Source organism: Convolutriloba macropyga, chromosome 11, assembly GCF_964194025.1.
Source record: "Convolutriloba macropyga chromosome 11, txConMacr16.3, whole genome shotgun sequence".
Taxonomy (NCBI): domain Eukaryota; kingdom Metazoa; phylum Xenacoelomorpha; order Acoela; family Convolutidae; genus Convolutriloba; species Convolutriloba macropyga.
Window position 1 is genome coordinate 32,678,762 of NC_134478.1, and position 16,500 is coordinate 32,695,261.

General features: G+C 35.6%; 1 protein-coding gene across 1 annotated transcript in view; it reads right to left on the minus strand.

Moving 5' to 3' along the window:
* The window catches only part of LOC142349104 (uncharacterized), a 54,832-nt gene extending 39,882 nt beyond the window's left edge, over positions 1 to 14,950 (minus strand). Inside the window, exons 1-2 of the mRNA XM_075400516.1 lie at positions 14,881 to 14,950; positions 10,899 to 11,049 (exon numbers count right to left, since the gene is read on the minus strand). Coding sequence (XP_075256631.1) covers positions 10,899 to 11,049; positions 14,881 to 14,950 — 221 coding nt within the window. The remainder of the gene's footprint in view (positions 1 to 10,898; positions 11,050 to 14,880) is intronic.
* Between the last annotated feature and the right edge of the window lie 1,550 nt (positions 14,951 to 16,500).

Genomic DNA, 16,500 nt, shown 5'->3' on the forward strand with positions numbered 1-16,500 from the left:
ATTTATGCGCAGTAAAAAATTATTCATATAAACAAATAAACTGAACAATATACTCAAAGTAATTGACTACCAAACAAACGCATTACAATTTTATTTTGGAGAGCATGTAGGGTACTATATGTCTTCAGATGGGAACATACTTTGATCAGATGGGTGAACAAATTCCATTTTTCAATAGGTTTTGTATATTTAGAAACGATCCTAGTTGTTTCTCTCCACTTGCAACAGATGAGATCAACTCGTATCGCTTATCATAGAACGAAAGTCAAGGACAACCATCCAGGTGAGAATTCTAAGACCTCCACTTTAGTCAGATAGTCGAAGAACTCTTGCTCAATTTTGAGCAAGAGTTATCCGACTATCTGACTAAAGTGGAGGTCTTAGAATTCTCACCTGGGTGGTTGTCCTTAACTGTCGTTCTATGACAAGCGATACGAGTTGATCTCATCTGTTGCAAGTGGAGAGAATCAACTAGGATCGTTTCTAAATATACAAAACCGAGTGAAAAATGGAATTTGTTCACCCATCTGATCAAAGTATGTTCCCATCTGAAGACATAGTGCCCTGCGTGCTCTCCAAAATAAAATTGTAATGCGGTTGTTTGTTAGTCAATTATTTTTAGTATATTGTTCAGTTTATTTGTTTATATGAATAATTGCGCGCTCTCTCTCTCTCTCCCTCTGCTTTTGAAGCAAAAAGTAGACAGATTTTTGCTTGTCTGTTTCGTCATTAAGTTTTCTCCCCTAAATTGAGGTTGAAATTTTTCTGAACTTCAGATCTTTTTGATTATGAGTCAGCAGAGTTCACAATTGCTTGATCCTAAAATGAGAGAAAATCGCGGTGTCAACAGAAAAGAAGTGTTCACTGATGCAGAATACAACAGGGCTCTCAAGTTGCGGTGGGTGTTCTTTTGCCGGTATGACAAGTCTGTATTGCCATTGTACCTCAATCATTATGCCTGGCCCACCAACTTTGGGTTTCATGACAAGGTAAATATTGAGAAAGGGACTGTCCTCTCTCTGAAAACGGAAGATAGAATTTTCGACTGCCAATTTGTGGAGACGTGTTTGCAGAGGGACTATAATGCCCGATCAGTGCGAGCGATGAGAATACTTGAGAAAGCGAAGTTGAATAACATCTCCATTGCAGAGCTGACAATGTCCCTAGAGTTAGTGGTTTTTCTATAACTTAGTTTCTAGGCAGCAGGTTCAATCAATCAACTAAAAATTTTTATTCGTAGGTCTACTTTGGAAGATATTTGCAAACTAGGTTACGTCTGTGTTTGATGACAATTGGTTGAGAAAAGTCAAAAATGAATAATTACATTGTAATGCTAACGATGTCTGAAGATTTATCGGCTCCTTTCACAATTTTTTTCAAAAGTAGATTGAATCAAATCACTTGATTCTTAGACCCAAAGACTGATGAAAACTGATATTTTCTAATATAAGTGGAATTTTTTTTTATGATGGAAATTATGAGAGTTCATTAAGAATTCCCTCTTTTATTCTCTGTTTCAGTGATCAAGAAAGTGAAAATATTGACCCTAAAACTAATGGGAAACAGGTAGCAGATCTGTTTGTTGAAAACGATGCATCACCTCTGACAAGTACTCAGAGAAAGAAGAAGGGCAGGAAAGCCACGTTGGCTGATTATGATGATGAAGAAGATGCGCCGCCTCCAAAGGCGCGAAAGAGGCTTGGAGAGCCGGTTTTGTCGCTAGGAGAGGAACCGTATAATCCAGTAGACGACAATGCAAGTCCTGTTACAGCTTTGTCCCCTTTAGTTCAGGATTCAAACAAAGATGATGAGGTATAATGTTTCTCTTCAATTCGTTTTTCTTTAATTTTGGAGATGAGTTGAACAATTTTGTGCACCAAAGAAAAGTTTTCATCCCAAAATTTCATCGATTTCATGTGCTATAATTCCAATTTTTAAATATGGTATGTACAGGTCTGCAAAATGCTTTAAATTTGGTCCCGCTTTTGTAAGACCGTTTTTGGTTTTTTGAAGGTCTTGGCTGTTCTGAGGGAATTGGTTGCTGACCAGAAGAAACAAAATGAGATGATGTTGGATAACCAGCGAAAGTTCTGTGACCAGATGTTGAAAATTCGTAAAGCTGAAAAAAGAGAGTTTCTCAACATCTGGGCAGCCCATCTCAATGTTAACACCAGTGGAGCAGAAATTGCCAACAATACGGAGAGTTCTCATCCTCCGCTCATATATAAAGAGTTCGACTTGATGACGCTTTACGCACCCGAAAAGCCAAGTATCTTGGGCCGTGAGCTTGCGCGTCGCCTCTTTGGAGTAGGAGAGAAGTGTGAATTAGTTCTTCTCATCATGGGAAAGAAAACCAGCCGTGAGACTGGAAGAAAGCCGTGCGATGATTTTAGATATCAGCTTTTCAAAGGTTTAGTATGGTATTGTGTATTTTTATTTTCAAGCAAGACAAACGAATATAGATAAACAATCGTGTTTGACAATCATTTTATAAGGAATATTTTATGGACTTTTTGTATCTTCGATTTTGCTAATATCATTGATATGTTTTAAAGGTGTAAATGGGCCCCAAAATAATATTATAAGACTGCACTCTCAACTAACTTGAGGTCACTAACCAACTTTTGCTGTCCAACAAGATTTCAAAAACCTTACGATATTTAAGAATTTTATGTCAATGGTTTTTATAATTATGGAGACTTATATGATTAGAATTTGTTTAGAGTGTGTCGCAAGAAAATATCCTCGAGCCCCAGAAACTGCTTTTGCCAATGCACGCGACGCTGCCAACCAATATGGGCTTGATCAAAAAGTAAGACATGGTGTTGAAAGTGCAGCAAAGATTATAAGAGATAAAGCAATTGCGGACAATAATGCTGAGGAAAATGAAAACGAGTAAACTTAAGCCATCTACATAAAACCTCCTGAACATCAATTATGAGTTTTTAACATGATACTCAATTTTGCATTATAAGTCTGATAGTTGAACTTTTTCAACAAAGTTTCGAATCATAATAGCATTTTGTTGTTTGATGATCTGAGATTCAAGCTATTTATTTCCTGCTTAAAAGCAATATGCGTTTTAATCAAAAGCGGTGCGGATATCTGTCATATGCTTATAGCGTCTTTTACTGGCGTCTGATTTTCCAATTCCTTCATCTGTGCTTTTTGTCAATTACTGAGTTTTATCTGTATCATTTGTACGTTATACCTCTACTTTGCTCTAATACTACGTGCTTTGAGTTCCGTACTTCTGATTTTGCTCTGTTATTCGTTCATGCTTGTTATCAATGTTGCAAATGTTTTCTCAAGAAATATTGGTCTCCCAAGTTTTGTTTGCTGAGAAACCGTTTTGTAGGCTTGAATGCATTTAGGTTAGCAGTACCAGATTTTTTTTCACTGATAATGAACTTGGTTTTGAAATTGCGTCACAGTAATTTTTTTTCAAAAAGTGTACCGGAAGTTTTTCTTACTCTCATTTTCTATTCTACTGTAAAACGTTTTATACAAGTGTTCCTTTTATTTTTTTTTTGATTTCAGAGTCATGAGTTTTAATTTTTTGGCGAGAAGTCAAAAACACAGTTTACTTTGTCAAGTAGATGGACAGATATGTCGCACTTTTGGTTTTTCAAATCCGGATTTAAAATCGTTTGTTGCTTTGATCTCGGAAGAAGAATACGATGATTTGAAGAACACAATTTCATCAGTCGAATCGACTCACAATTTATTAATGAAAGCTTATCATCAAATGAAGGTTGAGAACTGCGTCATACGGCCAGACTTTTTTGACGGTCATGGTTTGTTCTACCAAGGAAAGAAAACTCTTGAAAAAAGGCAGAGGATTTCGATTTTGGGCTATTTGGAAAAAATTCCAAAGAAAGACGAGCCCGACTTTTCAAACCTGTCCGTAATGGCTCCAAGAGAAGGCTCAAAATTGAGCCGCGTAATGGTGGGTCCTGCACGTTTCGTAAATCATAGTTGCAGACCAAATTGTGATTATCAGGCAGTTGAAATTAATGGGAAAAAAGCTGTTCAAATTGTTACGCGACAGCAGATTTTGACGGGAACAGAGCTGCTCTGTTTCTATGGAACTGACTTTTTTGGACCTGGTAATCGAGATTGCAAATGCCCTAACGAGAGTTTTCATGTAAGTGTAAGCACGCCTGCCACTAATGCACCAGAAGCTTCCGTTGAATTGTCGCCTATTGCAGGTAACTCAAATGTAACAGAAACTCAAGTTATCTTTAGGATGAGGAATTTTAAGCGGCAATATCGCCATCCAAATCTTCCGGTGACTCCCAAAAAGACTTGCTGGATTGATCTGAGGCTTCCTGATGGTGAAATAAGTGATCATTCATGTAGCGAAAGTGATCATTCAAGTGAGGAAAGTACCCAGACTTCTACGGCTGCATTGGAAAACGAATTTTCTTCATCACCAGCAACTACTGTTAACCAAGCCCCTGAAAGCCGAAGACTTGCAGAATCAAAAGCTCCGAATTCACCAGAAAATGAAAAATTTGATATTATGGATTTTGAGCCAATCAAAAACAGTACAAAGATATCAGTTGATAATTTCATTTTCTGCGTTGAAAGCCTTGCGACACTTCATGGAACTTCCAATAAGGAAGCGGGAAGTTGGCTGCGCTTGTGCCGTCTAACTCATCCAAACACTTCAATTCCTTCTTTCAAAACGCTGAAAAAGCGAAATGTTCTTGAAGCCCGTCGGCGGGTTGTGAAATCGGAAGCGTCAAAAGAAGGAGAATGGTGTGTTCTGAACTTCGTGGAGGAGATCGAAAATCTTCTGAAGCGCAATATTGATGTAATCGTCAAATACAATGAGAACAAAGATGCCAGCAGAGACTTGAAATTGCCTAATACCATCGAAAAAGGCTCGGGGAAATTGAACATTTTTCTGATTTTAAATGCCGACGGTGTTAAAGTTATTCAATGTCGCCACAACTCGCTTTGGCCTGTATGGATTGCTATTGCAAATTTGCCTCCTATTTTGCGGTCTGCTTTCAAGAATATAATTCTTGCGGGGTTGTGGTTTGGCACTGATAAGCCTCCTTGGACATCTTTTCTCAAAGCAATCAGTGAGCAGTTAAAACCGACAACTTTCAAGCTTGCAGGAACTCAATATACCGTGGTTTTGAAGCCTGTTTTCCTTGTCGCCGATACTCCTGCACGCTACTCCCTTCTCAATTGGACTTCTTTCAATGGTTATTATGGTTGTTGTTATTGCTACAACGAAGGGAAGCGATACGGAAAAATTCATTTCTATCCCAACATAGAGACCAAAATGAGAACGACTAAAGAATATGAAGATAACGTGAAGTTCGTCCGAAAGCATCCTTCTTTAAAGAATTGGGAAGGTGTGAAAGGTTTCAGTGCTGCGAGTTTTTTTTGCCAAATTTGCCCCTATCCATGCCTATCGACTATATGCATCAGATTGCACTTGGGGTTGCGCGAACAGTTCTCGATCTGATTTCGACAGAAATCAAAGGCATCTGCAAAGAGGAGTTACGAAGAGCAGTTAAAAATCTTAAAGTAAGTTTATTGTATATAATTTTTTTTTCAATTTGTTGATTGCTTGGTTGTTCGATTGTTTTCATAGGTTTCTCATGAAATCAAACGTTCCCCAAGGAGTCTTTCCGATCTACCTTATTTAAAAGCAAGCGAGTGTAAAGACTGGCTTCTGTATTTTGGTCCTGTATTTTTCCAATTGAATATTTGCCCCGAAAGTTATGAACGGTTCATGTGTCTGAGCTATGCAATTCGACTCCTTCTAACAAACACAAATCATACTGAGGAAGCCGGAAAACTTCTCAAGCGATTTGCAAGAATGACGGAATCACAATATGATGAATATTGTTTCACAATCAATGTCCACTTTTTGTCTCACTTGAGCTGGCAGGTCCGAAACTTTGGTCCGTTGTGGTCGACGTCAGCATTCATGTTCGAGTCTGCTAACCATTTGCTCAGCAGGCCTTTCACAGGCACAGTTAATCATCTGGATCTGATAGTAGAGCGCTATGTTCGGCGTAAAAAGTTAGTGCTAACTGATTTGAAAAACGATGATTTGCTTCCTTTTGCGCAGAGCATTTGCCTTTCTAAGAAAACGTTCCCCGAGCATAAGATAATTGATGAAACAGCACTACCAATACACTTTGATCCAACAGATACAACTTTATATTCAACCATGTCCACGCGCACGTTCAATTTGGATTCACTTGCATATTCAACAAACAATAACGCTTACGTCAGTTTCAAGCACGCGGATCAGAAAGAGTATGGTGAAATTGTGTTCTTCCAGAATTCAGAAATAACTACTTGTCTATTAAACGTGTTCCGAATCGTCAAATGTGTCTCACATAAAGATTCCAGCAAAGAAACTGAAATTGTGAGTTTTGTTGAGGTCGAGTATGCTGGCTACCAAAAAGAAATCTTCACCAGTGATATCTGCAACAAGCTTCTTCGCATCGATCTCGATAATAGAATTTTTATGTCTGTTATTGTTGATCATTTTGAACACGATTAAAGTTGATATACCTTTTGTTTTTTGTTCATCTTTCAATAATTATGATTCAAAAGTTATATATACTCTTGCCCTCGAGTTAAATTTTTCTCTTAGTTGAGGTTTTTCGCTTATTTGGAAATTCTAGTTTAAAACGTCTTTTTTCCAATGGGGTCTTAGAGTTGTTGAAAGCTAACGAAAAGCAACGTAGGAGTCTCACTTTTTATGTGGGTCTAAGTGCGAAGAGCATTTTTGATTTAGCTTGTATAGAAAAAAAAGTTCGTCTCTTAGTTGAGGTTTTTGGCTTATTTGAAAATTTTATTTTAAAACGTCTTTTTTTGCAATCTGGCCTTAGAGTTGTCGAAACCTAACGAAAAGCAACGTAGGAGTCCCAATTTTTATGTGGGTCTAAGTGCGAAAAGAATTTTTGGTTTATCTTGTATAGAAAAAAATTTCGTCTCTTAGTTGAGGTTTTTCGCTTATTTAAAAATTTTATTTTAAAACATCTTTTTTTCCAATCGGGTCTTAGAGTAGTTGAAAGCTAACGAAAAGCAGCGTAAGAGTCCCACTTTGTATGTGTGTCTAGGTGCGAAAAGAATTTATGGTTTAGCTTGTATAGAAAAAAAGTTCGTCTCTTAGTTGAGTTTTTTCGCTTATTTGAAAATTCTAATTTAAAACGTCTTTTTCTAATCGGGTCTTAGAGTTGTCGAAAGCTAACGAAAAGCAACGTAGCAGTCCCACTTTTTGTGTGGGTCCAGGTGCAAAAAGAAATTTTGGCTTAGCTTGTATAGAAAAAGGTTCGTTTCTTAGTTGAGGTTTTTCGCTAATTTGAAAATTTTATTTTAAAACGTCTTTTTTTTGTAATCGGGCCTTAGAGTTGTCGAAAGCTAACCAAAAGCAACCTAGGAGGCCCACTTTTTGTGTGGGTCCAGGTCCAGGTGCAAAAAGAATTTTTGGTTTAGCTTTTATAGAAAAAAAGTTCGTCTCTTAGTTGAGGTTTTCGCTTATTTGAAAATTTTATTTTAAAACGTCTTTTTTTGCAATAGGGCCTTAGAGTTGTCGAAAGCTAACCAAAAGCAAGGTATCAGTCCCACTTTTTGTGTGGGTCCAGGTGCAAAAAGAGTTTTTGGTTTAGCTTGTATCGAAAAAAGTTCGTCTCTTAGTTGAGGTTTTTCGCTTATTTGAAAATTTTATTTTAAAACGTCTTTTTTTGCAATCGGGCCTTAGAGTTGTCGAAAGCTAACCAGAAGCAAGGTATCAGTCCCACTTTTTGTGTGGGTCCAGGTGCAAAAAGAGTTTTTGGTTTAGCTTGTATAGAAAAAAGTTCGTTTCTTAGTTGAGGTTTTTCGCTAATTTGAAAATTTTATTTTAAAACGTCTTTTTTTGTAATCGGGCCTTAGAGTTGTCGAAAGCTAACCAAAAGCAAGGTATCATTCCCACTTTTTGTGTGGGTCCAGGTGCAAAAAGAGTTTTTGGTTTAGCTTGTATAGAAAAAAAGTTCGTCTCTTAGTTGAGGTTTTTCGCTTATTTGAAAATTTTATTTTAAAACGTCTTTTTTGCAATCCGGTCTTAGAGTTGTCGAAAGCTAATTAAAAGCAACCAAGGAGTCCCACTTTTTGTGTGGGTCCAGATGCAAAAAGAATTTTTGGCTTAGCTTGTATCGAAAAAAGTTCGTCTCTTAGTTGAGGTTTTTCGCTTATTTGAAAATTTTATTTTAAAACGTCTTTTTTTGCAATCGGGTCTTAGAGTTGTCGAAAGCTAACCAAAAGCAACCTAGGATTCCATGTTTTTGTGTGGGTCCAGGTACAAAAAGAATTATTGGCTTAGCTTGTATCGAAAAAAAGTTCGTCTCTTAGTTGGTTTTTCGCTTATTTGAAAATTTTATTTTAAAACGTCTTTTTTTTGCAATCGGGTCTTAGAGTTGTCAAAAGCTAACCAAAAGCAACCTAGGAGTCCCACATTTTGTGTGGGTTCAGGAGCAAAAAGAATTTTTGGCTTAGCTTGTATCGAAAAAAAGTTCGTCTCTTAGTTGAGGTTTTTCGCTTATTTGAAAATTTTATTTTAAAACGTCTTTTTTTGCAATCGGGTCTTAGAGTTGTCGAAAGCTAACCAAAAGCAACCTAGGAGTCCCACATTTTGTGTGGGTCCAGGAGCAAAAAGAATTTTTGGCTTAGCTTTTATCGAAAAAAAGTTCGCTCTTAGTTGAGGTTTTTCGCTTATTTAAATATTTTATTTTAAAACGTCTTTTTTTGCAATCGGGTCTTAGAGTTGTTGAAAGCTAACCAAAAGCAACCTAGGAGTCCCACATTTTGTGTGGGTCCAGGAGCAAAAAGAATTTTTGGCTTAGCTTTTATCGAAAAAAAGTTCGCTCTTAGTTGAGGTTTTTCGCTTATTTGAAAATTTTATTTTAAAACGTCTTTTTTTGCAATCGGGCCTTAGAGTTGTCGAAAGCTAACCAAAAGCAAGGTATCAGTCCCACTTTTTGTGTGGGTCCAGGAGCAAAAAGAATTTTTGGCTTAGCTTTTATCGAAAAAAAGTTCGCTCTTAGTTGAGGTTGTTGAGGTTTTTCGCTTATTTAAATATTTTATTTTAAAACGTCTTTTTTTTGCAATCGGGTCTTAGAGTTGTGGAAAGCTAACCAAAAGCAACCTAGTATTCCCTGTTTTTGTGTGGGTCTAAGTGCCAAAAGAATTTTTGGTTTAGCTTGTATCGAAAAAAAGTTCGTCTCTTAGTTGAGGTTTTTCGCTTATTTGAAAATTTTATTTTAAAACGTCTTTTTTTGGCGATCGGGTCTTAGAGTTGTCGAAAGCTAACCAAAAGCAACCTAGGAGTCCCACTTTTGGTGTGGGTCCAGGTGCAAAAAGAATTTTTGGCTTAGCTTTTATCGAAAAAAAGTTCGCTCTTAGTTGAGGTTTTTCGCTTATTTAAATATTTTATTTTAAAACGTCTTTTTTTTGCAATCGGGTCTTAGAGTTGTGGAAAGCTAACCAAAAGCAACCTAGTATTCCCTGTTTTTGTGTGGGTCCAGGTGCAAAACGAATTTTTGGTTTAGCATGTATAGAAAAAAAGTTCGTCTCTTAGTGGAGGTGATTTAATTTGTTTTATTTTAATTTGTTTTATTTTAATTTGATTTATTTTAATTTGTTTTATTTTTGGAGATGGAGCTTGAGCCCGGTTTTTTTTATACCGAATGCTCTGCTCAAAATCTCCTATAGTTGTTTGTTTGTAACTCCGCCATAGCCGGTCCCCAGCCCGGTTGAGATAAGGAGGAGGGAAACACACCCAGAACATACTGGAAAAGTCTCAAAAAGTCGGTTTTTCAACTTGACTGGAGCCTTTTCCGACAATTTTCCAGCTATTATTTCACCTTTAAAACCTTATTAATCTTGGTATGGCCTTAGTACGGCATCTTATTAATCTTGGTACGGCCTTAGTACGGTACCTTAGAAATCTTAGTACGGCCTTACTACGGCCCGTAGAAAACTTAACAAGATCTTAGTACGGTTTTGATCAAAGACTTATACGGTGCCGTACTACGGCCTTACCAAGTTTTCCAAGTTCGGGCAACCTGGGAGGGTTGTGTTGAGATAAGGGATAAGGTGAAACTGACTTCCTCTCTTTTCACTTGGTACTATGTTATAAGAACAATTGCTGAAGACTTTCATCATACCTCTCATTTGTGTCTACTGACTTTCAACAATTTTTAAGAATCTTCAAAGCTGACATGAGTATACGTAATAAACATATCTATTTTCACAAAAATCATGCATAAAAATACACAAAAACTCCGTAGTTGAAATTGATTTTAAAAAGAAAATTGTCTTCACCTATTTTATATGTTTGAAAATACAGGATTTTAAACATGTTTTGTGATGCCTACTTTTTCTTGAAAAAATTGATGACGTCAGAGTTTACCACACAAACGCAAAATATTTTGCCAGGATAATAATCACGTTGAACCACCTTGCTAAGTTCAAGTAAAACTTCTGATACAAGACAGATTTCTACTTCTAAAACAAGACAGATTTAAACAGGGTAAGTGAACTGAAGCTTGATTGCCACTGAAAATGAAGGAGACAGAAACGATATATCTGTGATGAGATATACCCGAATTTGAAGGGAATCAAGGTAGCACAAATTTACTTAATTGTCCTTAAGTTTGATCATAATCCATGATATGATACTGTATGATTGTGGATTATTTTGAACGAGCATAAACTTATGAAACTCTTACAAAATAGCCGAACAGTATTGACGACTGCGTGCTATCTCAACTATGCACATTTTGTTTCTTAGTCTATAAATTTCTGAGTGCATAACTGTCCTAGCCATTCTATTGTTTAACAAATATTCAACATCCAGGGTCAACCTGTAACCTGTATACCTTGTTTCTTCCAATGTCTTCTTGTTTTCTGATTTTTTGTAAGAGAGAAGTTTGCGGTAGACTGGGACTTTGGAACTGTCTGCAATTATCATGACGACAGATCCCCCATCCCTCTGCAAATCTGCCAGTTGATCGAATTCGATCACGACACCTAAAAACCACATATCGTAAGTCTTTTAATTTCTTCATGATTTGATTCTTCAACTTCCTTTCAAAAATGGAACTCATTTCAATTTCCATATAAGCTTACATGTTTTTGGAAATAGAACTCCAGTCTAATAGAAATAGAACCCTAGTATCTAGTATTATAATCGGGAAATCTGGGCATTATGAAGAATATTCAAATTAAATCATTGTTTAAATACCTATCATAACTGGGATACGCACTTGTGTCTTGATAAATATCCGAAAAATCGAGCATCCGTACTCGATTTTGTCGGACTTTTTCACAACCCATTTCACGAGTTGTAAGTAGGCGAGGAAAAGATTGACAACAGGATATTTAAAAATTATGCTTAAAATTGCCCCTTTCCCCACGAATCCAGTATCCAATAACCGAAATGAACGAAAACCTAATTGGTTATTGATTTCAAAAATGTCCCCCTCGATATTAATTGTGGATTAAGAAGACAATTAGTGGTTTAGAAATTGCTCATAGCGCTCTTCCATTGAACAATTGACTCTTTGAATTTGGTCTAAACTAATCACTTATAAAATTCAGACAATAACGTTTTATGCTAGTTACATGCTAAAAACGCTTTTGTTTCCAAAAAACGCGAAATTTATTGAAATTTGGCTATTCGGACATTGACCAAGTAATGATGCCAATGGAACTTTGCATAGAATAAATAAGGTTAAATAAGGTAACAAAATCACAAAACTCTTTTGTTACATAAGTTATAGTAACCTTTTTTTAGAAACACAAAAATAAGAAAAATAATAAATAATAATGGATCCTAAAAGATACAAAAACAGATAATACAAGTTTATATAAATAACCATGAATGAACAAGTCTCAACATTTTATGCTGTAAAACACGCAAAAATGAACCATCTCAAAAGACTTTCTTATTTTGATTATTAAAATGTGGAATTCACAAAAAATGATTATTTTTTTAGTATCAAACAAAAAAAACATAGCAATACAAGTCCTGACGTACAATTCAAAAATTTTTCATTGACCGAACAAAAAACCAGACATAGAACGGAATATTAGTGAATTGGGAAAACCATTTCTAAAAATAATCAGATAATAATAACCGAAAATCAGTGTCAAAATGCCGCATAAGCACAAAAATCCACTAACGAAGAAGTGAAAATTTGGTTCAAACAAAAACTAGGCCTAGAATGAAATATGAATGGATTGGAAAAACCATTTAAAAAATCCGATCAAAAAAATTGAAAAAACAGTGAAAATAAAAGTGAAATTGCCGCAAGTGAACAAAAAAACTAGCGAGAAAGCAAAATTTTGTTCAAACATCGTTTTCTCACTCTATTTTAACGTTAGAGCAAAAAAATTCACACCTCAAAATCACTCGCTTTTTCACTCGACTTCTTGTTTCGCGTGAAAAAGTCACTATTCCAATTTGACTTCAAATATAAAAAAGTGTGAACAAATTTTAAAAAAAGGCAGTGCCCCAATACAATTCCAAAACCAATACAATTCCAATACAAATCAGGATGAGGTGGTTGTGAGGTTGTGAGAAGATGCTTGAACCTCCTCTAAAAAACTTACGCAATCCATTGGCGCTAATTATGTTTTTTATCTCTGCTACTCTGCCAGTAAACCACTGTAGCGGGGTATCTCTCAGAATTAATTTATATATTATCAGCGAATTTGTTGAAATGTAAAATGATACTTGTGAAAACTTTTAAACATTTCCCTGGTGCTGAATTGTTCAGTATGTCTAATTTTCCAAGAAAGAACTGTCGGAGTGTTCGGTTTCAAACGAAAAGTATTTTTTGGTATGTTTTGTCTCCTACACTTGGTATGTTTCAACGTAAGAACCTTTCATACGTAAGAAACTGTCACCGTGCTTTATTTCTTAAATTCGGTATACTGCAGTTTCTTAGATTTAGTGGGTTCCATTTCACACGTAAAACAATATCCGGTAAGTTTTGTTTCTAAGATTTTTATGTTCGGTTTCAAACATATTAACTTTTTGGTATGTTCGGTTTCTTAGATTCGATTCGTTGTGTTTTTTATCTTCGTTAGTTCATGTACAGAACTTACGAACAATTAAAAATTTTTTGTCTACATGTTATGTCAAAAGTTTAACAGATATGTTTCAACAAACATTGGTGGGGATTCAGTTCATTAAATCACACTCACTGAGTCTCGATGCCATCATAAGAAATTAAAAACATAATTGTTTCTCCCGCATTTTGAAAACGACCACACGACCATTTCATACAATCAAAACCGAACGTACCGAATCATACAAACAAAACATACCACATCCAAGAAATCAATTATAAGGACGATTACCCTACTTGTGAAACCAATCATAACGAACGTCACGTACAAAACAAACCAAAGATGACTTAGGTTTAATGCCACCCCTAAATTGAACGTTTCCCCCGCTTTTGAAGCCTCAACTTCTAATTTAACATCAATTTGGCCGCCAACTTAAAGGTATCCTTACATGAAATAAAAAATGTATCAAAAAAGGGTTATAGAAATATGTTTTTCTATTGTAACACACGTACGAGGAGAAGAAAGTTCAACGAATACCTTAACGAGTACTGTGCAGTATCCTAAAAAAGTTAACAATGTAGAATATTAAACTTCAGAAGATTGTGTTATAATCCAAAGTTTACCATCAGTTTATGGCACCATTTTGGGATTGGTTCTGTTGTAAAATAACCACTTAAAAGTTCCTCATTTACTGGGTACCGTGCGTAAAACTGTAAAATTCACGGTGATTGCCAATTCGTTTATTCCGATGTAAAAAAAACTGAAATTCGAGTTAAAAATATTTTTGGAAGACAACTGGAACCAGTTAAATGGCAGTCAATCTCTATGATGGAGAGGCTAACAAAAACAAAGCAGGATACAGAATCATTTAACTATGCGGGGGGTCTTGGCATGGTTAAAAATTGTGTTCCTCTAATTTTGATTCCAAATTATGTTGATAATGATAATGTTGCGGATAAAAAGATGCAGATGGAATTCTTAAAAACAAGAACCCAATACCACTGAAGAACAAAAAAAGCAACAAATAGGCTCCATTGTTTAACATGGAAGTTATTATGAGAGGTTTTATGGTAAATTCTACAAGTTGAAGAGATGATGAGAAAAGAAATAGTAAAACAACGCCTGAAACTACCTCAAGCAGCGTTATTAGCCAACTAACGTCTAGGCCGAGACTTGCATTTAGACTGCTACTTGTAAAAAGTGACATGATCTTTGCTCTGAATCAGTACTGATATATTTCTTGCGATTAGACGTTCCCACTACTAAGATTGACTTGCGGTTAGGTCCGGGCACTGTTTAATTCCGTACGCGGTTTTCTCACTGAAAAGAAACATTGGCTCAAATTTAGCCACAAACTTTGGCAAACTAATTAATCTGCTCATTATCAAAGTTTCAAGGAAAAATAATTTTTGGCCCCTCCCCGTAAGTCAGATGAACAAATCTGATTACTTTCACGGTCATCAGTTATTTGCAAAAGAGGAACGCTCCGTTTTGAGTCAATTTGAATCAATTTGATAATTTTTAATTGCGCGGGGTCTGATAAGAGAAGCATTAAAACCTGATTGTTGTTTTTAAAAGGGATTACACAATAAAATTTCTCATAACAGAGATGTAAAGAGTTTTTTGACAAAAAAATGAAAATATGATACATCAAGGATGCCATTCAGTCTTTTTCCTCTTGAGTCACACATTTTTTATTTAAGACATTTGTCTAATTGGTCAAAACACGGGACATTTTTCTCCTAAAGTTCATTTTACTAAACAATTTTCTCCGAAGTTCCTTACTTTGTTTCATTCCTCGAGTGACTCCTACCAAGTCAATGTTTTCCAAAGCTATGCCTGTTTTATTTTCCATTTCTGCAGGATTCAGCGGGAAAAGCCACATTTTGATCACAAGACCCTGCGAGTGGTGCTCATGAATATTTCCACGGGGGTACAGTTGTTCAGTTATGTAACGTAGAGAGGTAATTATATCTTCTAAAATGTTTATTGATTCTTCTTCACCAACTGAGGGTTTCTGGAACAGAAACTTGGTTTTGATCAGCATGGCGTATCCGATGTTTTTGATGTTGTCGACCATTTCTTGTCTGGCTCGTTTTTCTTCCCAAGGCAGTTTGAGTAAACCATTCTTGTTGACGCTGAAAAACATTCAAAAAATTTAACTCATCGACATCAAAAGACACATAGAATAACTTGCAAAAGTTAAGTCGAGAAATCAAAAGAATAAAGATAAATTTACCTGGAATTCAAACGTTTAACCTGACAAGAGAGAGATCAGGTAAACAAAAATATACTTTTATCTATATAAATATTATTTTATACAGCCTTGTCACAACATTTTCGGTGCATACTTATGAAAACAAAGATTTGGTTCCTGAGCAAAGAAACCAAGTTGGCGTAATTGTTATTACTAATTAAAATTTCAATCATTTTTTCAACATTGGAAACTAAAATACTGATTAAAAATTTCCTAAAACTTCATCTCCAAATTTTCTGAGTTACAAAGCGATCAAGTTCGAGCTTCGCAGTCTGACAAGTTAAGCTGTTTTTTATATTGATGCTTTTGAACCCACATATCAAGGTTTACCCAAAAAAATTATGTACAGTTTCTGTGTCAACACTTATTTGTAGACAAACTTTTCTCAGTAAAACATCTTCAGAAATTAAAACACAGAATTTAAAACGCTCACATGATACATATTTGCTCTTCTAATTCAAAGTTATGCAAAAGAGCAAAATACTCAAACGAAACCAATGACAAGCAACGAATTAGAATAAAAACTTTCGATGTCACCATGAAAATCCAATGGTGTAGTATCCTAGTGTCATATATTACTAAACAAAAGTGTAGAATTTCGGTGAATGCAGGTTGACCATTGCCTGACTAATCGTGGCTGCAATTATGGTACCACTAAAAGTTTCCGACGCAAAAAAGTGATCATAGTCACCAATAAAGATCAATGATGTTCAAGAAAACAACAGTCTGATTTGTGGTGAACAGTAAAAAGGGCAATTGACAACAGGCCTGTGTGTGTCCTTATGCTGTTCCGCCGCGATTTGCGCAGAAACAAAAATTATCGATTCTTATTATTTACAAAACCATTTTTTTCTATGGTTCTTATCTAAAAATTTTTTGTTCGAACATTAAAATGAATAGAACAATTCCGAAGAGTTATTGCATTGATAAAAAATAGGCATGGGAAATTCACCTGGAAATCAAAATTAACGAAACATTGTAAAATTGCACATCAGGTTTAGCATTTTATTATGAAGGCGGCCATATTGATCATTACAGCAAAATGTAGATGATAGCAACTACTGTTCCGATTAATAATTGTTCTGATTTTGGGATTTTGGATAGAATTCAATGAATGTAAAGGTGTAAAACACTCTTTCGTTTTGATA